Below are 27,337 nucleotides of genomic sequence, written 5' to 3'. Positions count from 1 at the left end.
GACAAAGAAAGTCAGTCTGTGCGATCCTTTTGGTGGGGCTGCATCTACACTGCAAAGCAATAGGGCTTGAACCTTGGGTCCTGGCTTGACTCAGGTTTGGACCCCCCACCCTCATGAGATCTTGAGACCCTGGGTCCTAGCCCTCAGTTAGCATAATTTATGTGAAGATGGAAGGCTTGAGCCTGAGTTCAAACCCTGAGCTTATATTGCAGTGTAGACATACCCTTGGTGTTCAGAATTTTATGCTACAAACCAGGTATTCTTAAATTACCCTTTGAGCAGGTTTTTAAATCATTGATACATAATCCAGTGAATTAAGCATTGGATTAGGAGTCAGAAATTCCTGAACTGAAATGCCAGCTATGACATGTGCTTGCTTTGTGACCTTGAGCAAGTTACTTAACCTCTCTGGCTCAGTCTTAATGGGTGTGTTTTTTAATTGTGTAATCTTAATTGAGTTGGCTTAACACAATTGAAAAGTCCTCTCAATGCTCATTAAGGCCTTCTCTAAACTAGTAAGGCCTGGGCTACACTTAAAAATTACATCATCCTAGCTACATTGCTCAGACCTCTGAAAAATTTCATAGCCTGAGCACCACAGTTAAGTCAACCTAGCTGCTGGTGTAGCACAGGTAGGTCAAGAGAAGAATTTTACCACCTCTTGATGAGTTAGGCCTGGTCTACACTACACGTTTCAACCGAATTTAGCAGTGTTAAACCGATTTAACCCTGCACCTGTCCACACAACAAGGCCCTTAATATCAATATAAAGGGCTCTTTAAACCGGTTTCTGTACTCCTCCTCAACGAGAGGAGTAGCGCTGAAATCGGTATTGCCATGTCAGATTAGGGTTAGTGTGGCCGCAAATCGACGGTATTGGCCTCCGGGCAGTATCCCACAGTGCACCATTGTGACCACTCTGGAAAGCAATCTGACCTCGGATGCACTGGCCAGGTAGACAGGTAAAGCCTCGCGAACTTTTGAATTGCATTTCCTGTTTGGCCAGCGTGGAGCTCTGATCAGCACGGGTGGCGATGCAGTCCCAAATCCAAAAAGAGCTCCAGCATAGACCGTACAGGAGATACTAGATCTGATTGCTGTATGGGGAGACAAATCTGTTCTATCACAGCTCCATTACAGAAGACGAAATGCCAAAGCATTTGAAAAAAAATCTCCAGGCTGTGATATAGAATCCACAGCACAGTGCTGTGTGACAGGCGTAACGGAAAGCCAAAGAATCAAATGGACGCTCATGAGGAAGGGAGGGGGGACTGAGGACTCCAGCTATCCCACAGTCCCCGAAAAGTATTTGCATTCTTGGCTGAGCTCTCAATGCCTGTAGGGTCAAACACATTGTCCGGGGTAGTTCAGGGTATATCTCGTCAATTTATGCCCCCTGTCCCATGAAAGAAAAGGGAAAAAAAATCGTTTCTTGACTTTTTTCAGTGTCACCCTATGTCTACTGCATGCTGCTGGTAGACGCAGTGCTGCGGCACTGAACAGCAGCATCCTCTCCCCTCCCCTCCCCAGTGGCAGATGGTACAGTACAAATGGACTGATAGCCATCCTCGTCAGCATCCCGTGAGTGCTCCTGACTGGCCTCAGGTGAGGTCGGCCAGGGGCGCCTGGGTAAAAATAGGAATGACTCCCAGTCATTCCCGGCAGATGGTACAGAACGGCTGGTAACCGTCCTCATCATAGCAACTAGGGGCTGAGCTCCATCAGCCTCGCCCCCTTTCATGTCTAAAGAAAAGATTCTGTACTGCCTGGACTATCATAGCAGCTGGAGGCTGCCTCCCCCTCATTTTATCTCACTAAAAACTCAGTGTTTCTTATTCCTGCATTCTTTATTACTTCATCACAAAAATGGGGGGACACTGCCATGGTAGCCCAGGAGGATTGGGTCAGGAGGGAAGCAACAGGTGGGGTTGTTGCAGGGATACCCCCTAGAATGGCATGCAGCTCATCATTTCTGCAGGATCTGACATGGAGCAGCTGTGCTCTCTGGTTCTCTGATACACTGGCTCTCTGGTACACTTGCCCCATATTCTAGGCAGGAGTCATTCCCATTTTTGTCTTTGTGCCCCCAGCTGACCTCAGCGAAGGCCAGCCAGGAGCACCCATGACAGCAGCAGATGGTACAGAATGACTGATAACCGTCATCTCATCGCCAATTTACAATGGCACAGCAGACGGTACAAAACGACTGGTAACCGTCTCTGCTACCTTGCAAAGGCAAATGAATGCTGCTGTGTAGCATTGCAGTACTGCCTCTGTGATTTGTTGAGATGATCAGCTCTTTAATGCTGAAAATTCGGTCATTTTCTTACATGGAATTTTACCCACATCAGTTCATCTAAGGCAGGGGTTCTCAAATTCCATTGCACTGCGACCCATTCTGACAACAAAAATTACTACATGACCCCAGGTAGGAGGGCTAAAACCAAAGCCCACTGCAACAGGACAAGTAAAACAACTAGGGAAGAGGGCGCTAAGAGTAAGAACATTACATTTAGCCCATAAACCCATTACTTAAGTCTTTTGAAATGTTTAATCCACAACTTTTCATCAATGTACACATTCCTGAAAGAAGCACAGTACAGATTTTTAATGAGATCTGCCAATTGTGTCTTCTCTTTGGAAACATTACATACTGTATACAATCATATAGTAACTAGCACATTTTAAGAAATCTTTGCAAGCATTCCAAATAAATATATATCATCACACCCATTAGTTAAACTAATTTCCTTGCAATGGAGGGGCTCGGTTCATTTTATGTGCCTTTGAAGACTGGAGTTCTAATCTGTGTCTGGAATGTTCAGAAATGCTGGTCAGAATACAGATCAAGCTCTTCAAGCAGCTCAATTAACTCTCATTTTCTTTATTGATTGGGTACTGAGACTCCACTGCTCTCTCAAAGACAATACACATCTAGTGCCAAGAAAGACTGCTTTCTTTGTTCATGCATAGTTATTAATCCCAGTTCTCTTTGAAACAATAACAATTTGTTTATCCATTTCTCAGATTTAGTCACATACGAAATTTTCCTTGGAAACTCTGAGTTATTCAGGATAGCTTTTAAAGCTATCAAAGCAATCATTGTTTTCCCTAACATGTTACCTACAATGGCAAAACAAGTACAGTTATAGTTTGTAATTTTCCAAGAATTAGTACGATGCTGACTGAGACAGCAGGTAAAGCATAAATTCTATAACACTGCTGCCTTCCCATCTGTTGAGGAAGCAGAAGAATCACTGTAAATATTTGGCTGTTGGTGAACCATTGTATAATAATGTATTCCAAGCTTTAGTAAGGATAAAACTCTATATTTAGTATGCACAGTGTGTAGAGTGGCATATACAATATCACTGATCTACTCTACTCACCCTGTTCCTAATGTCATAATAATGTCATCATTCATTCATGACATATTCAGAAATTATTAAACTATTTGAAAGAGAGTGTACTATAAATACCAATTGGGGGGTCAAGTGCAGTATTACTGTAACATTTTAAATGCTCTTGGGGTTTATATTAGGGCTGTCAAGAGATTAAAAAAATTAATTGCAATTAATTGCATTGTTATGAATAGAATACCACTTATTTAAATATTTTTGGATGTTTTCTACATTTCCAGATATATTGATTTCAATTACAACACATAATACAAAGTGTACAGTGCTCAGTTTACATTTATTTTTATTACAAATATTTACACTGTAAAAAAGAAATATTTTGAATTCACCTAATATAAGTACTGTAGTGCAATCTCTTTATCATGAAAGTTGAACTTACAAATGTCAAACTGCATACAAAAAAAAACTGCATTCAAAAATAAAACAATTCCACTCAGTCCTACTTCAGCCAGTTGCTCAAACAAGTTTGGTTACATTTGCAGGAGATAATGCTGCCTGCTTCTTGTTTACAATGTCACCTGAAAGTGAGAACAGGTGTTCAGAAGGCATGCGTCCACTCTGATGACGAGTTCTGCTTGATAACGATAAAAGCAGAGCAGACCAATGCATGTTCATTTTCATCATCTGAGTCAGATGCCACCAGCAGAAGGCTGATTTTCTTTATTGGCGGTTCAGGTTCTGTAGTTTCGGCATTGGACTGTTGCTCTTTTTAAGACTTCTGAAAGCATGCTCCACACCTTGTCCTTCTCAGATTTTGGATGGCACTTCAGATTCTGAAACCTTGGGTCAAGTGCTGTACCTATCTTTAGAAATCTCACATTGGTACCTTCTTTGCATTTTGTCAAATCTGCAGTGACAGTGTTCGTAAATCAAATGTGCTGGGTCATCATCTGAGACTGCTATAACATGAATTATATGGCAGAATGCAGGTAAAACAGAGCAGGGGACATACAATTCTCCCCCAAGGAATTCAGTCACAAATTTAATTAATACATTGTTTTTCCACAAGTGTCTTCAGCATGGAAGCATGTGCTCTGGAATGGTGGCTGAAGCATGAAGGGGCATACAAACGTTTAGCACGTAAATACCTTGCAACGCTGGCTACAAAAGTGCCATGCAAACACCTGTTCACACTTTCAGGTGACATAAATAAGAAGCAGGCAGCATTATCTCCTATCAGTGTAAACAAACTTGTTTGTCTTAGCGATTGGCTGAACAAGAAGTAGGACCAAGTGGACTTCTAGACTCTAAAGTTTTACATTGTTTTGTTTTGGAATGCAGTTATGTAACAACAAAAAAATCTACATTTGTAAATTATACTTTCACAATTTGAGATTGCACTACAGTACTTGTATGAGGTGAACTGAAAAATACAATTTCTTTTATCATTTTTACAGTGCAAATATTTGTAATAAAATAATATAAAGTGAGCACTGTACACTTTGGATTCTGTGTTGTAATAGAAATCAATATATTTGAAAATGTAGAAGAACATCCAAAAATATTAAATAAATTTCAATTGGTATTTTATTGTTTACCAGTGTGATTAATTTTTTAATCACAGTTAATTTTTAAGTTAATTGTGTGAGTTAACTGCAATTAATCATCAGCCCTAGTTTATATTTTACCTCTTTTTCTTCAGAAATACAAATAGTTCCATATTTAACATGGTTAAAGCAAAATAATTCTCAAGTTGTACCAAACAATGCAAAACTTCAATACAGTAGAACCCCGATTTTATGAAGAGCTCATAATATCAAAAAGGTAATAAAACTGAACATCTCAGAATTACAGTAGGCATGGTGTATACGTTGCAGCATGGTGTACTGCATGCTTGTCTTTCAAACTACTGCAAAGCTATTTCCAGTGCACTGAAGGCAAGAGAATGAAAGGAATGTTGACTTGTTTGTCGTTGACATCACCTCTGTTATGTGATTTTATTTTTCCATTGGGAAAAATGGTTCATATAACTGGTTGTTCACAGAACTGATGTTCATAACAATTGAGATTCTACTCCCTAGGCTAAAATACTCAATTGTCCACATACCATTGAGCCAGATCCTGCTGTGCAGCTGATCTACAGTGGAGATCAAGATGTTTGTGAACAGCTAGCTCTGTGCAAGGGCAGTTGATTCCCTCCAGATTTAAAGCAGTCTGATGGGTTGTTCTAACATACTTTGGACAGGCAGAGCCCCAAAGGGCCAAAACTACAACCAAGAAGAGGCAAGGCACAGAGGAAGCCCATCTTTTCCTCAGTCCCTCATCCTGGTACACTAGCCATAATGAGGAAAAGTGGTACATTGGCTCTACACCATTGGAAGGCAGCCTTGAAATGGTATAATCCCCCCCGCCCCATTTCAGTGACTTTTTTTTTTGTTAAATTGCACCAGTGGTGCAGCACGAAGAAGCTCCTTCCACCAGGCTCTTGGGAGATACAAAAAAAAGAGACTATGAATGTGTGAAAAAGGTCTCCAATCCCTCCACCTACTCAGACCCCTTCACCCCCCAGCAGACTTCCCACTCTCCTCTCTCGGAGTGCCCCCCTCTGCCCAACACTCCCCTCTCCTCGGCGCCCCCAACACCTTCCCCTCACCCAGATATCCCCCCTCCACTCAGGGATCCCCAAGTGCCCCCCACCTGCGCCCCCCCACTCCGCTCAGCGCGCCCCCATGTGCCTCCCTCTATCAAGTCTCCACTTCCCCTCGCCTTCCAGGGCTCCCCCCCACTATCTCTCCCGGGCCCCCCAACCTCACCGACAGCCCCCAGCTATCTGTGTCTCCCCTCAGCGCCGCTCCCGCCATACTCCCGTCCCCTCATTCAACCTCTCGACCGGGCCGGGCTCAGGTTTCCCGCCGGAATTGCACAGCTCTGCACCTCGTCACCGCCGCCTCGCTCGCTGTGTCTGGTTGGCTGTTTGCCAGCTCACGTGACTGAGACCGGCTCCTGCGATTGGCTGTTTTGGGGAGAAGCCTGTTGCCTGGGTGATGGGGCTGGCGCTCTGGCGAGTTGGTGGAGGCACCTGAAACCTCGGGCTGTGGTAGCGGTGGCTGCCTGGGCCCCCCTCGGCCATGGCCAGCGTGCACGAGAGTCTCTACTTCAACCCTATGATGACCAACGGGGTGGTGCACGCCAACGTGTTCGGCATCAAGGACTGCGTCACCCCCTACAAGATGGCGCTGCTGGTGCTGCTCAGCGAGCTCGGCCGGGCCGGGGCTCAGCTCAGCCTGCTGGAGAGGCGGCGCCTCAACCGGCTGCTGCTGCCGCTGCTGCAGGTCCGGGGGCAACGGGCCGTGGGAGGAGGGGAGCAGGCGAGGGCAGTGGAAGGGGTTGGAGGGAGGGGATGGGGGATCTTCCCCAGGTGGAAGGGGTTGGGCTGCCCCCAGGTAATAGGGGGTCTGGACATCACCAGTGCGGGGGCGCAGGAGAAAAAGGCAGCAAGTGTTTCTAGAGCGTAGATCTTGCTCCTGGATCTAAGGGAGGGTGGAGAGGGCCTGTCGCTAGATAAGGGCTGGGGTTGGGAGTCTGCTGCAGAATAAATGAATAAAATGTAAATTAATTAATGGAGATATAGCCATCTCCTAGAGCTGGAAGGGTTCTTGAAAGGTCATTGAGTCCAGTCCCCTGCCTTCACTAGCAGGACTAAGTACTGATTTTTGCCCCAGATCCTTAAGTGGCCTCCTCAAGGATCGAACCCTGGGTTTAGCAGGTCAATGCTCAAACCACTGAGCTATCCCTCCCCCGCACCCACCCCACCCCCGTAAAGAAGAGCCTTACACAATTCTCCCTGCTCCTTACCTAGGGCAAGTGAAATGTTGCTACTGTAATAAGGTGACTAAGGATTTTTGTGATTTTTATGGAATCACAGAAGTCATCAAGTCCAGCCCCCTGTGCTGAGGCAAGACCAAGTAAACCTAGACTGTTCCTGACAGATGTCTGTCCAATCTATTCTTAAAATTCTCCAGTGACTAGTATTCCACAGCCTCTCTTGGAAGCCTATTCCAGAACTTAACTACTTTCCAGATGTTCTTGTAGATAGAAAGCTTTTCCTAATATCTAACCTTTATCTCTCTTGCTGTAGATTAAGCCATTATTACTTGTCCTGTCTCCAGTGCACATGGAGAAAACTGATCACAGTCCTCTTTGTAACAGCCATTAACATGTATAGTGATGCAAAGTTGCTGTTTTTTTCTGGGTCCAAATTGACTGTTTGGATTTCTAAAATTGATTTATCATTTTGTATAGGGTCCTGATATGATGCTGTCACGATTGCATAAGGCTATTGAAGAATCCTGCCCTAACTTAGCAAATTCTGTGCAAATAAGGTAATTTATTTGCTCTGTCCTTTGGCTGGGGATTGTATACTGCTTTACCAGAGAGATGGGGCCATGTTGTTTAATCACTTTTTTCCTTTAGCTTCTGTGATTTATATGATTATTACCAAAGAAAGTGATTAAATCATAAACATAACTGATATTTTAAATTTAGTTGATTTTTAGAGAATGTATTTCCTTGGAGACTAGAAAGGGAAAAAAAAGAGGGAAAGGAAGTGTAGCATACAGCATAATTTTTCCTTACACTACCTACCACCCTATACTTTGATGATTTAACATGTTGTGATTTGGTTAATTGTAAAGTTCTTCTTTTCAGATAGAAAAAATAATTACATGCAATTTCTTTTTTTAAAGTGATTGGTGATCATTTTTTCCAGATGTTCAAAAATTTAGAAACACTTTTGGTGTAAGTGAACTAATAACCATTTGGTTTCATTTAGGTTTGTGTCTCGTTCTTCCAATACCTGAAATGAAGAAGAGTTTTTCATGTGAGATTTATTTTGGTGGTCAGGATTGGAAGGGAACATTTCTATAAACTTCTTTTCCCTGTTTAGGATAAAACTGATGGCAGAAGGGGAGTTGAAAGACATGGAACAATTTTTTGATGACCTTTCAGATTCATTTACTGGGACAGAACCAGAAGTTCACAAAACAAGTGTAGTAGGTAAGTATTTTATATTCTTTCACTTTTGTCCTGGAAATCCATTCATAATACAGATTTTCTTTTTATATTTGAAAAACAATTACAAGCACACTACTTAAGACAAATACTCAGTCTTTGTATAAAACCATATACAAAGAATGCATCTGTTCAGAAATGTTTCACATTGCAACGCCATTAGCAGTTCTCATTGATCTTAATAGGCGTTCTATGATCAGATTACCTGTGGAATTGGGCCGTAAAGTAAACTTGACAATGCACCTGAGAGGCAATGAGAATTATTAGATTGGTCTACTGAGACGCTGAGGTGAAGTGAAATGCAAGTTTACATTCCCAGTTAGTGCTGGAACCAGGAATAGTGAGTTTCAGTCTCTGATCTAAAACCACTAGGCACCAGCCATCTTTCTCTGTGTTCAAATGTAACTAACAAATATTTTCCTCGTATAGGTTTATTTCTGCGCCACATGATCTTGGCATACAACAAGCTTTCTTTCAGTCAGGTCTATAAACTTTACACTGCACTTCAACAGTACTATCAGAATGATGAGAAAAAAAATGGAATTGATGAGACCGATATGGAGCTGACAAATACTGAAGAACTCGAAGGGAAAATGGAAAAAGAAGAACTCGATGTACCTCTAAGGTAATTATTAATGATTTCTGTAAAGTCTTTCCACTTTCTAGAGAGTCTTCCACACTAATCATATTAAAAATTCCTCTTTACATGTCAAAACAGGGATTCAAAACTTTGACCAAACAAAGGACACACTCACAGTAAAGAAGTATCCTATCTTTGTTAATATCATGATAAACCTTTATGCATGTGTTATCACAGGTAACTAGGCAGGCACAGCCTTGAGGATTCTAACTCAGGTAGTAGAGCAGATTGCAACTGCTTTGATCTTCAATGTGGGGGCATAACCTCCTATCTAGATTACAGGTTCCAGAAAACAGTTTTCAATTACTATGTTTTATTTATTTAGATTAAAATAATAAAAAGATACTTATAAAAGGTTCTAGGTACTCTTAACGTCTAATTGGGAGTACAACAAAACTCCCAGCAGCATTAAAATGATAGATCAAATAGGAACTCAGCCAGCCATCTTAAAAAAACAAAACTAGAAAAATCAACCCTCCTTTCCATCCCTTCATCATTCTTAGAAGCTAACCTCAGCTGTCTCCAAAACCCTGTGGAACAGTGTGCTTGGATGGAACATCTCATGCTCCTGCTGTTTTTATTATGGGGTGGCTTGCTTTATATTATGGTATGAAAGGCGGTAGATGGGAATTTGATACTGTACTCTCATCTTTCTATAATGGCACCCTTCATTAATGGTGAACTCCATCATATGAAGAGGATGGGTCATGGTTGGTTTTTTGCAGAGAGAAAGATAAACTTTTTTTTTTTACATTTTAGTGCTGGGATGGCCAATCGGTTTCTTTGGTGCCACCATGTGGCAGCATTTCTAAACTGCAGCTCAAAAATCTGCAATAATTCTATTTTCAATTAAGTACAGTACCACTGTATATGTTGGCGGTGCCACTTTCTCTCCCTTCACTTAGCACTTTTGATTTTTATGTCCCCTCTTAATAGTATTATTAATGCTAACAATGAAGATTTTAATGTAGTAAAAGTGACTTTTTTTTTTTCAGCATGATCTTTTAAATAAAAGTAGTTTTCATATACATATTAAATTGTATTTTCAGTAGTTGGACTCTTCTGTGTCCCTGAGCTTTTCTGTGCCTTCCTGACGGTTGGGAATCTAGCTAATTGTCCTCAGAGTTTTACTTTTTGTTGTATATTTCTGTTTTCCCTTTAAACAAGGTTCTGTTTCTAGCAAAGCAGTTGCTTTCTGGAACTAATCTTGCTGTGCAGAGTACTATGATCCTCTATGTGATCAGCTTCCTTGAGATGATCATGAACATTGCTCACGTTGCTCATAGTCTCTGCTGACTGAAGATTAAAATTCAGCCATAGTCTCATTACCAGTTGAGACATCAAGGTGGTATGTCTGTGTTTCTTCAGACATATCTATATAATGTATTTAGTCTTTTGTCTAGTAAAGCCTATGATTGTGTGTCTGACTACTATATTGTGGCTTCCATGTGCCAGGTTTTATTCTTTCTTAAAGTTTAATCTCTGTAATCCTGGTTACTTTTCACGCTTCCAGTTGACCACTGATGATGTACCATCATACTTTGTAAACTAAAATTGTGCATGTGTGTGTGGCCTCTAATAAAATGTACTTATTTTTGTATCTCCCTCTAATATACCTACTTTATTATAGCTACAATATAAGCTACACAGCTGTAGCCTTCTGATTCCTTTTCACTGCTTTTATTTCTCACCATTGTTCGTTTAACAGGGAAGAAGAAATATCTTGTAGTGGGCCTCTCTCCCAGAAGCAAGCAGAATATTTTCTTTCTCAGCAGGTATGTTGTTTCTGATTAGAGCTGGGAAATAATTCATAATGTAAATTTCACCTCTGTGTTTATGAATTAGCAACAAACATCACACTTTCTTGGATTAATTAGAAATTATTTTGTTGAATAATTCTCGGTTTATATCTCGTGTGTGAATAGTTCATTGTGAGTACTTGAAATTCAAACAGTTTTAACTGGACACACAAGTCGTGGAATGATTCTGTTCCTTGAGATGAGTGTTTCAGAATCAGCATTCCAATGGGAATATTTGTAGTTTATACTTTCCAATTGGTTTCTCCAAAATGTGTTTAAAACTTTCTGTTTCATTGATCATTCCTGCAAGTAATTATATGCAGAGAAACTAAACACACAAAGAGCACAACCAGACCTCTGTAGCGTGGTAGCAATATTAAATATGTACAATAGCATAAAGTACTTCTTATATATTTGAAGGTCTCTAAGTAATTGTTAAATGCTACTAGTCTCTTTAATTCTACATCTACATCTAGTGTACAATTTTTGTTTACACTCTTGCTGCTGTGCTATTATGTAAATTTATGAATTTAACTACAGTGGCATCATATTTTGACTTCGTTCTAGATTTTTAACTAATTTATTGTGTACTATCCTGCATGTGTATAGAAATCATCTCTCCAAATAAAATGACAATATTATGGAGCAAGAGAAATCAAAATGTTCAGTGATTTTCCTGAGATCTGGAGTCTTGTGATAATTTATGATTACTATAATAACTGGATTTTTTTTGTTTGTTTTCCATTTATCAGTATTCTTCCCAAAGCAAATAAAATGATTTGGTTTTGTATCGCTACCTGAATTTTTGCGAGCAGTCAAATATAAATTTAAGTCAGAAGTCCAATATAATCAATCTCTAAAAAGAAAAACTTGAAGAAATCTCTATCTTAAACCGGTTTTTCCATGTTAGTCAAAGCGATTGTGGTCTCTCTAAAAGTGAATACTGCATTTTAATTGAGAGTAAAATTGCTATTGGCAATATTTAAAAATGATAGCAGACATAACCTTTATGAAATTTTATGTAATTGAAGCTATACAGATAATAAATTGAGTAGCATCTATTTATATAATATTCTACTGCTCCATTCCTAGTTACTTAACAACAATTTACCCTTTTATTCTAGGCTTCTTTATTAAAGAATGACGAGACAAAAGCTCTTACTCCAGCATTTTTACAAAAGGAATTGAACAATTTGCTGAAGTTTAATCCAGACTTTGCTGAAGCAGTAAGTGTCTTTCCCCCTCAACCCAACATGCTCACAGGGCAGTTCTTCCTATTTCATAGACTTTAATCATAGAATCATAGACTTTAAGGTCAGAAGGGACCATTATGATCATCTAGTCTGACCTCCTGCACAACGCAGACCACAGAATCTTACCCACCCACTCCTGTATCAAACCTGTGTCTGAGCCGTTGAAGTCCTCAAATCATGGTTTAAAGACTTCAGGATGCAGAGAATCTTCCAGCAAATGACCCATGCCCCACGCTGCAGAGGAAGGTGAAAAACCCCCAGGGCGTCTGCCAATCTGCCCTGGAGGAAAATTCCTCCCTGACCCCAAATGTGGTGATCAGCTAAACCCTGAGCATGTGGGCAAGACTCACCAGCCAGACACTCAGAAAAGAATTTTCTGTAGTAGGGAGACCAGATGGTAAATGTGAAAACTCGGGACAAGGAGTGGGGGGTAATCAGTGCCTATATAAGAAAAGCCTCAAATATCAGGACTGTCCCAATAAAATCGGGACATCTGGTCATCCTACTCTGTAGTAACTTAGATCCCATCCCATCTCAAACCATTGGGCATATTTACCGCTAATAGTCAAAGATCAGTTGCCCAAATTAGGCTATCCCACTATACCATCCCCTCCATAAACTTATCAAGCTTAGTCTTGAAGCCAGATATGTCTTTTGCCCCCACTACTCCCCTTGGAAGGCTGTTCGAGAACTTCACTCTGGTTAGAAACTTTTGTCTAATTTCAAGTCTAAACTTCCTGATGGTCAGTTTATATCCATTTGTTCTTGTGTCCACATTGATACTGAGCTGTATTAATTCCTCTGATATATTTATAGAAGGCAATCATATCTCCCCTCAGCCTTCTTTTGGTTAGGCTAAACAAGCCAAGCTCTTTGTGTTTCCTTTCAAAAGACAAGTTTTCCATTCCTCAGATCATCCTAATAGCCCTTCTCTGTACCTGTTCCAGTTTGAATTCATCCTTCTTAAACATGGGAGACCAGAACTGCACGCACTATTCCTTGTCTCACCAGTGCCTTGTATAATGGTACTAACACCTCCTTATCTCTACTGGAAATACCTTGCCAGGTGCATCCCAAGACCGCATTAGCTTTTTTCATGGCTATATCACATTGGCGGCTCATGGTCATCCTGTGATCAACCAATACTCCAAGGTCCTTCTCTGTTACTTCCAGCTGATGCATCCTCAGCTTATAACAGTGATTCTTGTTATTAATTCCTAAATGCATGATCTTGTACTTTTCACTATTAAATTTCATCCTATTACTATTACTCCAGTTTACAAGGTCATCCAGATCTTCCTGTATGATAGACTCATAGACTCCAGGACTGGAAGGGACCTCGAGAGGTCATCGAGTCCAGTCCCCTGCCCTCATGGCAGGACCAAATATTGTCTAGACCATCCCTAATAGACATTTATCTAACCTACTCTTAAATATCTCCAGAGATGGAGATTTCACAACTTCCCTAGGCAATCTATTCCAGTGTTTAACTACTCTGACAGTTAGGAACTTTTTCCTGATGTCCAACCTAAATCTCCCTTGCTGCAGTTTAAGCCCATTGCTTCTTGTTCTATCATTGGAGGCTAAGGTGAACAAGTTTTCTCCCTCCTCCTGATGACACCCTTTTAGATACCTGAAAACTGCTATCATGTCCCCTCTCAGTCTTCTCTTTTCCAAACTAAACAAACCCAATTCCTTCAGCCTTCCTTCATAGGTGATGTTCTCAAGACCTTTGATCATTCTCGTTGCTCTTCTCTGAACCCTCTCCAATTTCTCCACATCTTTCTTGAAATGCGGTGCCCAGAACTGGACACAATACTCCAGCTGAGGCCTGACCAGCGCAGAGTAAAGCGGAAGAATGACTTCTTGTGTCTTGTTTACAACACACCTGTTAATGCATCCCAGAATCATGTTTGCTTTTTTTGCAACAGTATCACACTGTTGACTCATATTAAGCTTGTGGTCCACTATGACCCCTAGATCTCTTTCTGCCATACTCCTTCCTAGACAGTCTCTTCCCATTCTGTATGTGTGAAACTGATTGTTCCTTCCTAAGTGGAGCACTTTGCATTTATCTTTATTGAACTTCATCTTGTTTACCTCAGACCATTTCTCCAATTTGTCCAGATCATTTTGTCCCGGTCCTTCTCCGTATTGGCAATACCTCCTAGCTTCATGTCATCCGCAGACTTTATCAGCACATTCCTACTTTTTGTGCCAAGGTCAGTAATAAATAAGATTGGTCCCAAAACTGATCCCGGAGGAACTCCACTAGTAACCTCCCTCCAGTCTGACAGTTCACCTTTCATTACAACCCATTGTAGTCTCCCCTTTAACCAGTACCTTATCCACCTCTCAATTTTCCTATTGATCCCCATCTTTTCCAATTTAGCTAATAATTCCCCATGTGGAACCGTATCAAATGCCTTACTGAAATCGAGGTAAATTAGATCCACTGTGTTCCTTTGTCTAAAAAATCTGTTACCTTCTCAAAGAAGATCAGGTTGGTTTGGCACGATCTACCTTTTGTAAAACCATGTTGTATTTTGTCCCCATTACCAGTGACCTCAATGTCCTTTAACTACTTTCTCTTTCAAAAATTTTTCCAAGACCTTGCATACTACAGATGTCAAACTAACAGGTCTGTAGTTGCCTGGATCGCATTTTTTCCCTTTCTTAAAGATAGGAACTATCTTAGCAATTCTCCTGTCATATGGTACAACCCCTGAGTTTACAGATTCATTAAAAATTCTTGCTAATGGGCTTGCAATTTCATGTGCCAGTTCCTTTAATATTCTTGGATGAAGATTATCTGGGCCCTCCGATTTAGTCCCATTAAGCTGTTTGAGTGTGGCTTCTACCTCGGATGTGATAATATCTACTTCCATATCCTCATTCCCATTTGTCATCCTACCATTATCCCTAAACTCCTCATTAGCCTCATTAAAGACTGAGGTAAAGTATTTGTTTAAATATTGGGCCATGCCTAGATTATCCTTAACCCCCACTCCATCCTCTGTGTTTAGCGGTCCCACTTCTTCTTTCTTGGTTTTCTTATTTATATGGCTATAGAACCTTTTACTATTGGTTTTAATTCCCTTTGCAAGGTCCAACTCTACGTGGCTTTTGGCCTTTCTCACTTTATCCCTACACGTTCTGACCTCAATAAGGTAGCTTTCCTTGCTGATTACTCCCATCTTCCACTCCTTGTAGGCTTTCTGCTTTTTCTTAATCACCTCTCCGAGATGCTTGCTCATCCAGCTTGGTCTACAACTCCTACCTATGAATTTTTTCCCCTTTCTTGTTTGTACTATACACTGAAGTACAAAACATTTGTACAAATCTGTATTATCTCTGTGTATGCTAATATAGTATTTTAGGATGGGACTCCTTTTAAAGGCACAGAGAGCATAATTCAGTTAAGTACTTACATGTGTCCAACTTCGAGCATAAGTTCCCTTGACTTGAGTGGCACTACTCAAGTGCAAAAAGTTAGGCATGTGTTTAAGTTCCTTTTTGAAATGGGGCCTGAGACTTAATTGTCTTTCTGACATTAAGTTGTCTTGACTAACATGAAATAGTTACAGTCCTAAACATTGTGAATGTAAGAAATGTACCAGTGATCAGTACTAGATGGAGTGTGCACTGGCTATTGATTACTTACATTGATTTCTGGTTATTAAAAGAAGTCTGAACTCTGAAAGTGAAATGCATTTGACAGAATAATGTCAGTCTGGGCCTGTACTTCATTTTTTGGCCTGATCCTGTAGCCCTACCCATGTGAGCAGTCTCACATGAGTAAGAGCTGTAGCTTCATGCCTTCTATGTAGACATCTTGCCTCAGGATCACTGACTGGTGAGAGATGTTGAAAATATTAACTGTGGTGAGCAAGCCTTTCCTTGTTCCATTTTGGAGCAGGGTCATTTGATATAAAGGAAACATGATCAGCTTTATCCCAGTAGTTCTGAACTGTATAAATCATGTTGTTTGCATTGATATTTCCTGCTGAACTCTCTCTCATTCACAGAAGATCCTACTGCCACCTTTCTCAGTAAGATACAACATGCATCTCAAAATTGTGTTACCAATTCTGTTTTAATTAAAGCTGATTCTGCTTTAAATTTTAGCATTATTTAAGCTACTTAAATAGTCTTAGAGTACAAGACGTCTTCAGTTCAACACACAGCCTCCTTCACTATTTTGACCGTTTGATTCTCACTGGAGCAGAAAGCAAAAGCAATGGAGATGAAGGTTATGGCCGAAGTCTGAGATACGCTGCTCTTAATCTAGCTGCACTGCATTGTCGGTTTGGCCATTAGTAAGTTAATACATCTTGCTGCATAGTGAAGAAACACAAGACACAATGTGTTAAGACTTTGTGCTGCTATTGTTTTCTGAAAGTTAGATGAGGAGGAGGAGGAGGACTCTGTATTTGGGGAGCAAGCACAGATAGGCTTTGTTTGTAACTGTCCTTGAATCTTGATTTGATTTTAACATGCGTTCGGTCCGCCTGTTGGCTGAACCATTTGGAATATACTAAGATTTGATGTTCTTTTTATGTCCAATTACAATGGTTTCCCAGGGAATTAGATCTTTACCTGCTCACTTCCACGACCATACATAGGTCAGAAGGTGTGAGTGCTTATTTATACCTAATACATGTTCAGGAGCAACTCTACCTGCCAACCTATTACTCTCACAAAGATAATGATCAGATGAGTTGGAGAGAGTACTTTGCAGGTGTTTTTTTTTTTTTTTTTTTTTTAAATCCCTTCTTGGAGTTGGGGTATTGTTTCTGCAGTGCTGTAGATATGCATGGTGTTCTGCAAACAAATGAGAGCAGTCCCTGCCCCCAAAGAAACCTGTAATGTAGGCCTGCATACATTGCCACATGACTGGACAAATCACGGTGATGATGGGAGTGGGTCAGGAAGATGATGAGTACAAACACTTTCTACCTAGGCAGGTATTTTATATGGCACTCATCAGAATAATCTCAGAGCATATTTGAACATATACATGTGCTTTAAGGCTCAGTAATGGGTTACAATTAATTTCTCATGAATTGTAGGGGCTATCTTTTATATATCATCAGCCTGAAGACTAACAAAAAAGTGGATGTGAGGAAATTCTCTCTCATCTGAACTGTTTAATTGGAGTTCACTTCTGAGTGGGATATGTATCATTTAGATCAGTGTACGTTTGAGACTTCATAATACTACTTGTCATTGTTAACAGAATATTAATGTGCTGTATCTTTGATTTATTGATAGTCAGCAAGCTGAGCTTGCTCTCCAGGAAGCCATCAGAATTGCACAGGAGTCCAATGATCATGTTTGCTTGCAGCACTGCTTGGTAAGGCAGCCATGCTTAGGGGATACATTGCGTTTGTCTTGGCCATCTGTCTCTCAACTCAGTTAGACTTTTGATGCATTTTCTGTAGCTATATCTAGTGTTTGTAGTAGTTTTAATATTATTTCACTGCCTCAGGATGACTTTTTTGGTTCTTAATTTCTTCAGTAAATATCAAGGAGCTGTCCAGAGATTTTGGGTTGTTTTTTTTTAGTTGTGCAACTCTGGTTCATTTTAGTGGGAGTCATATATTTAAACCCATACACAATGCTTTGAATGTTTAGTCTTTGCACTTTTAAGAACTTTGTTCAAGATAATTTATAAAAGCCTTTTTTTCCGTATCCCTCTGTCCTAAGAGTGAACATAAGGCTCTCAGCCAAAAGAAAGAGGAAAAAGGCAAAGATTTTAGTCTCTCTCTCTTTCCCTTTCCCTCCCTCCCCCCTTTTTTTGGCAACTTCTTTTTCAGCTCTTTCCTGTCCATAATAGAGTGTGTTTATAGTAATGCGGTTTTTTTATTTACAACCTAGAGAGCACTCAGCCGAGGTTCCTGTCTAAATCTATGCAGTGTAAACAGTGCTCTTGCTAAGAGGGGTGATCCACTTGATAAACTGCCATAGACTAGGCCTCTTCCTCTGCCTTCCCAAACACACTGCAGCATAATAGCTCAGTTTTAAGCTCTGCTTTTTGGCTCAGGAAGTTTCAAACACTTGGTTATATTCAACCCATGAGAGGAGAAAAAAGAGCTCTTATTGTCCACTTGATATGAAGAAGGGTTAAGATATGTATCTGAAGGGAGCTGTCAGAGTGACACAGGTCACCTGTTTCTCCTTGGAGAAACAGAGCAGGTTCTAAGGCTTCTCTGTCTTGCTGGTTTTGAGACTGTATTGAGGAAACTTGTAGGTCCAAGGTGAAAAGCACCACTTTCTAGCAAGGCTCATTCCATGAGAGTCAATCTATCTCTTGAACTGAGAGAGGATGTTATCCCAGAAGTCCTGTGGAAGGTAACCCTATGGGTGCCTTGCATAATTTACTATACCATTCCAGACTTGACATGGAAGCGTCCTGGGCTGCTGCCTTTCATAGGAGGGACTCTGATTCTATAGTCAATTGTGTTTTGTTTTGTTTTTTAAGTTACCACATACATTTTTGTGTCCCCCCTCTTTTTTTTTTATGGTTGCACAAAAATATTGTACATGACATTTTACATCATGCCTTTGCAATGATCTTTTGATCTTGTTCCCATACCAGAGTTGGCTGTACATTTTGGAGCAGAAGAGATCAGATAGCTGTGTCCTGTTAGAACACTCTGTGAAAAAAGCTGTACATTTTGGATTGCCAGTAAGTCTCTCAGCCCTCAACTTTATTCTAGGACAAGGAGAAGGGGGTGTGTGCACTCACATATAGCGTATGATCTGTAGCTTTTCTTTTTGCTGATCTTCTGAGTATGTATAGCTGAGATTTACCCAGTCTATTTTAGATTACAAAATCTGCCTTTTTCTTTCTTTTTTAAAAACATAATTAAATTAAAAATCACAGTGGACTTGCTCCCATAGGGATCTTTGGCTTTCACCCCCATTTCTCCCTGTCCCAGCTGCGCGGTCTTGCAGGGCAGCCCTCTCTCAGCAAGTCTCATGCCAGCTTCCTCCCCGTCTCCTGGCTGTTAGAGTGTGGTTCTCTCTCTCTCTCTCTCTCTCTCGTTTTTCTGTTTGAGATAAGAGAACGAGCTGCACTAGAAGAAATAGTGTAGCTCACATTGGGGAAGCTGAGAGCAGACGTTAGATTATTTAGAGAGCGGGCTACCCTCTGATACCCAGGAACAAATAGAGAACCCAGCCACTAGATTGCTGGGAGTGAGGAAGTAAAAGTCATGGGGAAAACTGGGTTGGGGTGAGGAGTCAGGTGGGGTGCATATGACAAAGGATTGGGAACTAATTGTGTAGATGGTGTATGAGCCCTGAAAGGGGGAAATTGTATTTTTTGAGGGAGTGTCAGGGGAAAAGCAGAAAGTTCTGTGTGCGTGCACAAGTGTGCGTGTGAGTACTTTATCATTGGAGTGACTCAGATATAAACACCAGCTTCCCAGCTGCAGGACTGGCGGGGTGGGAAACTACAGATTCCCCTTCCGTCCCATTACAAGATGGTATTATTAACTATGTATATGAAGAAATCCCTGTAGTGGCATTTTGTCATCTGTACTGAATAATAACTTGGTTTTTTAGGTGGGAATTTTGATAGTTTGTGCTTCCTGCTTAGCTGTAGCGTGTATATATGTTTGTTTTGATTTCCCTCTTCTTAGTATCTAGCTTCCTTGGGAATACAGTCCTTGGTTCAGCAAAGAGCTTTTGCAGGAAAGACCGCTAACAAGCTAATGGATGCCTTAAAGGACTCTGATCTGTTGCACTGGAAACATAGCTTGTCAGAGCTTATTGATATTAGTATAGCACAGAAAACTGCCATTTGGAGACTATATGGTCGCAGGTATTTTCTCTCATCAAACTTTGTTTCTTATATATGTTGTAAATGTTGCAAGCAATGCCTTTACTATCTGTTGTACAAGTGCACAACACTTAAACAACTGCATCTGTTTAATGTGCTGAAACCAAATGTATAGGCTATTATTCAGGAGATGTTAGGGGAATTTTTGTTTTCCTAGTTCGGCTCATTTAAAAAACAGTCTGAAGGAACTATTAGGAGTCTGGTGGCACCTTAAAGTTTAACAGATTTATTTCAGCAGAAGAAATGAGGTTTTTTTACCCATGAAAGCTTATGCCCAAATTAATCTGTTAGTCTTTAAGGTGCCACCGGACTCCTCGTTGTTTTCGTGTATGCAAACTAACACGGCTACCTCTCAGAGTCTGTAGGAGAGATTTTAGTCCCTATGTTATATCTGTAAATAGAACAAAGTTTTAATGTCTCTATTTACCCATCCTCAACATCACGTCATAGAAACTGTGTTCAGCTCTTAGCTGGGTTGATGCCTTGTTCATGAGCACTTGATGTGCTGGCACAGTGGGGGAGGTCCTGGGCAGCAGTTGCTTACAGCAAAAAGGGAAAGCTCTAAAGCTGGAAGGCCAGAGAAGCAATCTGTGGCAATTTATCATGACTTTTGGAGTGTAGATTAGAAATCTCTGATGTTTGTTGTATGAAAGTAAATGAAGCTCTTCTCACTGTAGCACCATGGCACTTCAGCAAGCCCAGATGTTGCTGAGCATGAACAGTCTAGAAGCTGTAAATGTGGGTGTTCAGCAGAATAACACGGAATCTTTTGCTGTAGTATTGTGTCACCTGGCTGAGCTACACGCAGAACAGGTGAGGCTTACATTGAGTTGCGCAAAAAAATCGTGGGTGAAGATTCAAAGGCCTGTGATAAAAGGTGGCTTTTGTTGATGAATTGGGTGCATGTGTGGTTCTGATCAGCGTTTTGGCAGGTGAGGGAAATTTAGTTTTTCCTCTTAACAGTTGTTTGTGTCTCATAGTACAGGGATGAAATTAAGGAAAGGAAAATAGTGCTTGCACTATTACTTGCTCATCATACTCCTGTTCTTGTGTTGTAGGGATGCTTTGCTGCTGCTTCAGAAATATTGAAACATTTAAAAGAGAGATTCCCTCCCAGTAGTCAGCATGCACAGGTAAGCTGTGGCTTTTATTGCATAGAGAAAATACACATTCACATGACAGAGTTATATGTTGGGGGTAAGATCTGATTTTCTTAATTCCTACTGTACCTGTATAAAATGTGTTTTCATTAGAAAATCTGAATTGGTTTCATATACATCTTGTCACTAGTGAGAAAACTAAAAATTTTTGCAGAAAGTCACAAGCCATTAAAACATTATGCACCACAGTTGGAAACATGAGAAAGTTATCTCATTAGTGCCTCCAGAGTAAAGAGCTATTTGTATTTTCATTCCATGCCCTCTGTTCATTCTGTGCAGCTTACTTGTAATGCTAGCTATATCATATTTAACGCCCTCTGAGGGAGTTAAATATCAGGATTAAATGTTTGTAAAGTGCTTTGAAGTTCAAAGTGCTATACAAATACTCTGAGCTAAGAGAAGAGGCTGTGATTTGTGTGGCACTGGGAAACACCTTAATGGAGTAAATCTGTAGGACAGCATCTGTCATTTTAAGGCTTTTCTAGATCCAGCAAACTTATTTTTTTCCAATCTTTTCTTTTTCTATGTTACAAAGGGAGCCATACTGTTCAGAAACAATTATTCAGGACATAACTAGAGGAAATAATTTTGTTTTAAATGTGATCCTGTAAGCTTTGTTGGGGTTCTTTTGCCATATTTCTTTAGTAGACCTACACATGTCTGCTGAAGTTGTTTATTGATACAATGTGTAACATCCAACAAACTGGGACAACTTCTTTTAATAAACAGGAGTATAGTCAGTTAAGTCTGTAAATAGCATGCTTTAATGTTAAGGCTGTCAAGCAATTAAAAAAATGAATTGCACGATTAAACGATAATAGAATACCATTTATTTCAAAACTTGTGGATGTTTTTTACATCTGCAAATATATTGATTTCAATTACAACACAGAATACAAAGTGTACAGTGATTACTTTAAATGTATTTTTTATTACAAGTATTTTGCACTGTAAAAAACAAAAGAAATAGTATTTTTCAATTCACTTAATACATGTACAGTAGTGCAATCTCTTTGTCATGAAAGTTGAACTTACAAATGTAGAATTATGTACAAAAAACTGCATTCAGAAATAAAACGATCTACAATTTTAGAGCCTGCAAGTCCACTTCTACTTTTCACCCAATCACTCAGACAAACAAGCTTATTTGCATTTGCAGGAGGTAATGCTGCCTGCTTCTTGTTTATAATGTCACCTGAAAGTGAGAACAGGCGTTCTCATGGCCCTGTTGTAGCTGGCGTCGCAAGATATTTACGTGCCAGATGCACTAAAGAGTCACATGTCCCTTCATGCTTCAACCATCATTCCAAATGACATGCGTCCATGCTGATGCTGGGTTCTGCACAATAACAATCAAAGCAGTGCGGACTGATGCAGTTTCATTTTCATTATCTGAGTCAGATGCCACCAGCAGAAGGTTGATTTTCTTTTTTTGGTAGTTTGGTTTCTGTAGTTTCTGCATTGGAGTGTGAATTCTGAAAAACATGCTCCACACCTCGTCCCTCTACGATTTGGGGAGGTACTTCAGATTCTTAAGCCTTGAGTTGAGTGCTGTAGCTATCTTTAGAAATCTCACATTGGTACCTTCAGTGAAAGTGTTCTTAGAATGAATGTGTGCTGGGTCATCATCCAAGACTGCTATATCATGAAATATATGACAATATGCAGGTAAAACAGAGCAGGAGATATACAGTTCTCCCCCAAGAAGTTCAGTCACAAATTTAATTAATGTATTATTTTTTTAACAAGCCCCATCAGCATGGAAGCATGTCCTCTGGAATGGAGACCGAAGCATGAAGGGGCATACGAATGTTTAGCATACCTGTCACGTAAATGCCTTGCAATGCTAGCTACAAAAGTGCCATGCAAGTGTCTGTTCTCACTTTCTGGTGACATTGTAAATAAGAAGCAGGCAGCATTATCTCCTGTAAATGTAAACAAACTTGTTTGTCTGAGCAATTGACTGAACAAGAAGTAGGACTGAGTGGACTTGTAGGCTCTGAAATTGTACATTGTTTTGGTTTTGAATGCAGTTATGTAACAAAAATCTACGTTTGTAAGTTGCACTTTCATGTCAAAGAGATTGCACTACAGTATTTGTATGAGGTGAATTGAAAAATACTATTTCTTATCATTTTTACATTACAAATATTTATAATAAAAAATATACACTTTGATTTCAATTACAACAAAGAATACAATGTATATTACAGTGTACAAAAATGACCAAACTATTTAATAAATTTCAATTGGTATTGTATTGTTTAACAGTGCAATTAAAACTGCGATTAATTGCAATTAAATTTTTTAATCACGATTAATTTTTTTAAGTTAATTATGTGAGCTAACTGCGATTAATATATGTTGATTTAACTTTGAATCACAAAATGAACATTCACCATTTCGTCTTAAAACTTATTTCTGTATACTCTTGGTTTAGCTGTGGATGCTGTTTGATCAGAAAATACAGTTTGATAGAGCTATGAATGATGGGAAGTACCATGTTGCCGATTCTTTTGTGGCAGGAATTACAGCACTTAATAGCATCGAAGGCGTGTACAGGTAAGAAACCATCCATCTACAGAAAAATCTTGCAATAATATCCCACTGAAATAAAGATGGAATAAAGTGCTTGCTGGAGCTAATACGTTATTTGTCTCAGCATACCTTTCTTCAGTGAACTACAGTAATGTTTCCTTCTTCCTTAACTCTGCCATAATTATCCTAAAACAGTGATCTTGGTATAATCCATTTTACCCACCTCCCTGGGGTTATTTTAACGGCTATAAAGCATTTAAGCCCTAAATTTATAAATTATTCTATGACTATAGATCCCTTGCTCTCAGAGAATGCATTAATCTATTTATTTTGAAATGTGTTCACTGTGGCTAACCCAGGAGCTACTGCAATACAGAATTTATATAAAACAATTAGGAGAGTTGGGGCCTGGTTTGCCATTGACCTACAGTGTGACCATGGGCAAGTTGTTTCATTTTTGGCTGTTACCCCATCTGTAGAATGGAGGGAATACTTTCTTTCCCTTATAAAGTGCTTTGAGATCTGTGGATGAAAAGTGCTATATAAAAGCTACATGTTATTAACAGAACATGCCCACCAGGCCCTGGTTATAATTTTACGCATTTGGGTAGAAAGTAATTTTACGACTGTAGAAGCTGAGTACACAAAACACAAGTGTGCTTTTCCATTGCGTCCAAGTGAAGGATTTAGTCTAAAATATTATCATCTGGTAATGAAATTCTTTTTATTGTAGAAAAGCCATTGTATTGAAAGCTCAGAATCAAATGTCAGAGGCGCACAAACTTTTGCAGAAACTATTGATCCACTGCCAAAATATAAAAAACACTGAGATGGTGATTAGGTAAGAACAGTTAATTTCCAGAGATTTCCTTGAATATTAAAACTACTTTACACTAATTAACATCAGTGGTCACAATCTGTTCTGTATTTCTTTGTTAATTTGTAGTTTATCCACCATTTGGATAAAAAAATACTCTGATTTATTAAATGTCGTATAGAAGAATTATTAAATGTAAAACTTCGAGTGGTGATAAGATGAAACAATACCATGGCAGTACGAAAGTGCTTTCACTTGTTGAGCTAAACGAACTTGCTGGTAGCAACACTGTTTTAAAAGAAAGTCATTTGGAATGGCCCCTAACTACACATGTTTGCACTCAACAAACTGAGTTTTAGCTTTGAAATGAAGTATGATAGGTAAACTTCCATTATGAAAGTGGATGTATGAATTGAATTCTTCATGGACAGTGTGAAAATTCAAAGTTAGGTTTTTTTTCCCCGAGGGGAGGAGTTGGGTTTTGTTTTTTTTTTTCTCCCTATGGCATGTGTGGGATGTGGGTGGTTTGTTTGCAGGGTGTTTTTTAATAACAAAATTAAAAAATTGATATAAAGGATACTGTGAAGCTGAAATTTAGAAGTCTTTTCAAAACTAAATTCAAAGTAGTTTCAAGTACTAAATCTGCCCTGAGTGGATGTTTTGCAACCACAATTTCCTATTTAAAAAAAAAAAGGGTGGGGTGGGGTTGGTTTGTGTGGCTCTTTCACTCAACAGGGAAACTAACTGTGCCTAAAATAAACTGGGAGATGTTTTCTCTCTACTCTGTGTCATCATAATCGTCAGTGTTACTTATACAATAGTGTTTTATTTGTGGTAATTGGTGGGATCCCTTTTAAGGATGAACTTCAGATTTATTGTGCATGTGGTATTTTAACTTATTAAGAATAAATGAGAGACTGCTATTAGGGATAAATAATTGACATCCACTTGCTTGTTCTCTGGAGGTTACTGTGCTGGGGAAACACTTCAAAATTTTCAGCAAAACTGTCACTTTACATTTTTCACTCCTCTCTTTGGTTAGTGTACTTCTGTCAATAGCAGAGCTTTACTGGAAATCTTCATGTCATACAATAGCACTGCCTGTCCTGCTTCAAGCTCTCGCTCTCTCTAGAGAATACCGTCTACAGTACTTGGCCTCTGAAACCGTTCTGAACTTGGCTTTCTCCCAGGTAAGTTTGATTCATGTTTTCACAGGCTGCAAATCAAACATTTTAGGTTGTCAATCTGGATATCATTGTTAGATTTAAGAACATAATCCTGTCGGGGTTCAGTTATTGCGTCTAACGAATGAAATATATTTCAAAATGTGAAGTCTTTCAAGGAAGTTTATAAAAACAATTGACTGTTATTGAGGCTTTTAGACTCAGTATGTTATAGAATATGCAGTTATAAGTTGGCACTGCCTTCACTTCTCCAATTGTTATTTCTTACGCCATCTTGTTGACTTTGCGGTACCGTAACTTGTTGACATGAGCTGGGTTTAAAAAGAACACAGGTTAATGGAGTTCATTCGTATTGCTTATTCTGGGCATACAGGGATCCTCGTTGTCAACACTGGGCAGTGTCTGCCAATCAATTCAGATTCCTACTGGCACTCACTGCCACAGTGCCTCATCTCTGTTAATGGAAACAGATTAGAACGTCATGGGAAGAAGCTAAAAATCTTGTCTGGACTATCAATTCCTTTTGAAACAGATGTGGCATTTGAGTGGCTTATGTTGGCCTCACCAGAAGTGGCTGCTATTTCATGTGGGCACCAATTTCAGACCAGCAAAGTATGTTTTTCTTTCAGCTAATTCTTGGTATTCCTGAACAAGCGCTGAATATTCTGCATACGGCAATAGAACCGATCTTGGCTCACGGGGCAGTACTGGACAAAGGCTGTGCCATGTTCTTGGTGGCCAAATGTCAAGTTGCTTCTGCAGCTTCCTACTCTCAGCCAAAGAAGGCAGAAGGTAGAGTGAAGAATAATTATGCCTATTTATACTTCTCAGCTTTGAATGAGCTACAATCCAATTTAGATATTTGAATTTTAATATACAGAGATATATTATCATTGGTAATAAAATCTAAAGAAAAACAAGGCAGGTAGTGTTATTGAATGGGAAGATTGGGGGTGGGGCAGGAGAGTCTGAGTCTGGACTCACAATGTCACTGAGGCCAAAAGAACAATGTCCATCTTGAAAATTTACAATAGACCCTTGTTTATCTGCTCACTTTATCATCCACACCCTGCAGCAAAGCTTGAGTAGCAGAGGCTGTAGTTGTATGCCCATGTTGCCAAGACCATTATTTTTACAAAAGAGGCAATAAAATGTTTTCTCCCACATCATGAAGTATTTTAGAAATTGCTAAAACCTGTGCTTTTAATTTGAAAAATGAATTCATAATGGGCCTCCCTAGTGTGGGATTGTACTGCAAGTGGTGTTTATATGAACACAATTTTAAATGTTAGACTTCCTCACCCTTTTGACAGCTCTGGAATCTGCTATCCTGAACCTAAATGAAGCCAAGACTTATTTTGCAAAAGTGGACTGCAAAGAGCAGCTCAGAGACGTTCTTTACTTTCAGGCCAGACTCTTCCACACCCTGGGAAAGATTCAAGAAAGAAACAAATGTGCCATGCTATTCCGTCAAGTGCACCAGGAGCTGCCTGCTCATGGTGTTCCGTTAATTAATGCCTTCAAGTGAAGTGTTTTAAAGCTGGGGCTTCCCTCTGTGTTTTCATGCTGCCCCCTCCCCCCGCCCCCTTTTTGTGAATGTCTTCATTATGTTCAGTCATCACTGTTTGGAAATAATTACCAATAAACTATGTTCTTCTGTTTAGAAAA

General features: G+C 39.7%; 1 protein-coding gene across 3 annotated transcripts; it reads left to right on the top strand.

Moving 5' to 3' along the window:
• The first annotated feature begins 6,385 nt into the window (after nucleotides 1-6,385).
• Nucleotides 6,386-27,337, top strand: ANAPC5 (anaphase promoting complex subunit 5). 3 transcript variants are annotated; one of them, XM_050923916.1, is made up of 17 exons: nucleotides 6,386-6,691; nucleotides 7,662-7,741; nucleotides 8,305-8,414; nucleotides 8,859-9,054; nucleotides 10,778-10,844; nucleotides 11,993-12,094; nucleotides 16,250-16,440; nucleotides 17,396-17,477; nucleotides 18,723-18,812; nucleotides 19,771-19,952; nucleotides 20,648-20,783; nucleotides 21,029-21,103; nucleotides 23,571-23,692; nucleotides 24,402-24,509; nucleotides 25,528-25,675; nucleotides 26,299-26,461; nucleotides 27,078-27,337. In XM_050923916.1, exons 1-17 carry the CDS (start codon nucleotides 6,488-6,490, stop codon nucleotides 27,182-27,184), a joined length of 2,163 nt encoding a protein of 720 aa, XP_050779873.1. In that variant the 5' UTR covers nucleotides 6,386-6,487; the 3' UTR covers nucleotides 27,185-27,337. The 3 variants fall into 3 exon arrangements, with proteins under 3 accessions (XP_050779873.1, XP_050779872.1, XP_050779874.1); XM_050923915.1 differs by having other exon boundaries at nucleotides 26,983-27,337; XM_050923917.1 differs by lacking the exons at nucleotides 16,250-16,440; nucleotides 17,396-17,477 and having other exon boundaries at nucleotides 26,983-27,337.

The sequence above is a fragment of the Gopherus flavomarginatus genome, chromosome 15, assembly GCF_025201925.1.
Source record: "Gopherus flavomarginatus isolate rGopFla2 chromosome 15, rGopFla2.mat.asm, whole genome shotgun sequence".
In the NCBI taxonomy this organism is placed as follows: domain Eukaryota; kingdom Metazoa; phylum Chordata; order Testudines; family Testudinidae; genus Gopherus; species Gopherus flavomarginatus.
This window is presented reverse-complemented; position numbering and strand designations above follow the sequence as displayed.

Bases quoted from the DNA above. Each gene is read 5' to 3' on its own strand.
- ANAPC5 (XM_050923915.1), top strand. From the start codon at position 6,488: ATGGCCAGCGTGCACGAGAGTCTCTACTTCAACCCTATGATGACCAAC. The intron at 6,692-7,661 runs GTCCGGGGGCAA...CATTTTGTATAG, and splicing joins TGCTGCTGCCGCTGCTGCAG to GGTCCTGATATGATGCTGTC. The intron at 21,104-23,570 runs GTAAGCTGTGGC...CTCTTGGTTTAG, and splicing joins CCAGTAGTCAGCATGCACAG to CTGTGGATGCTGTTTGATCA.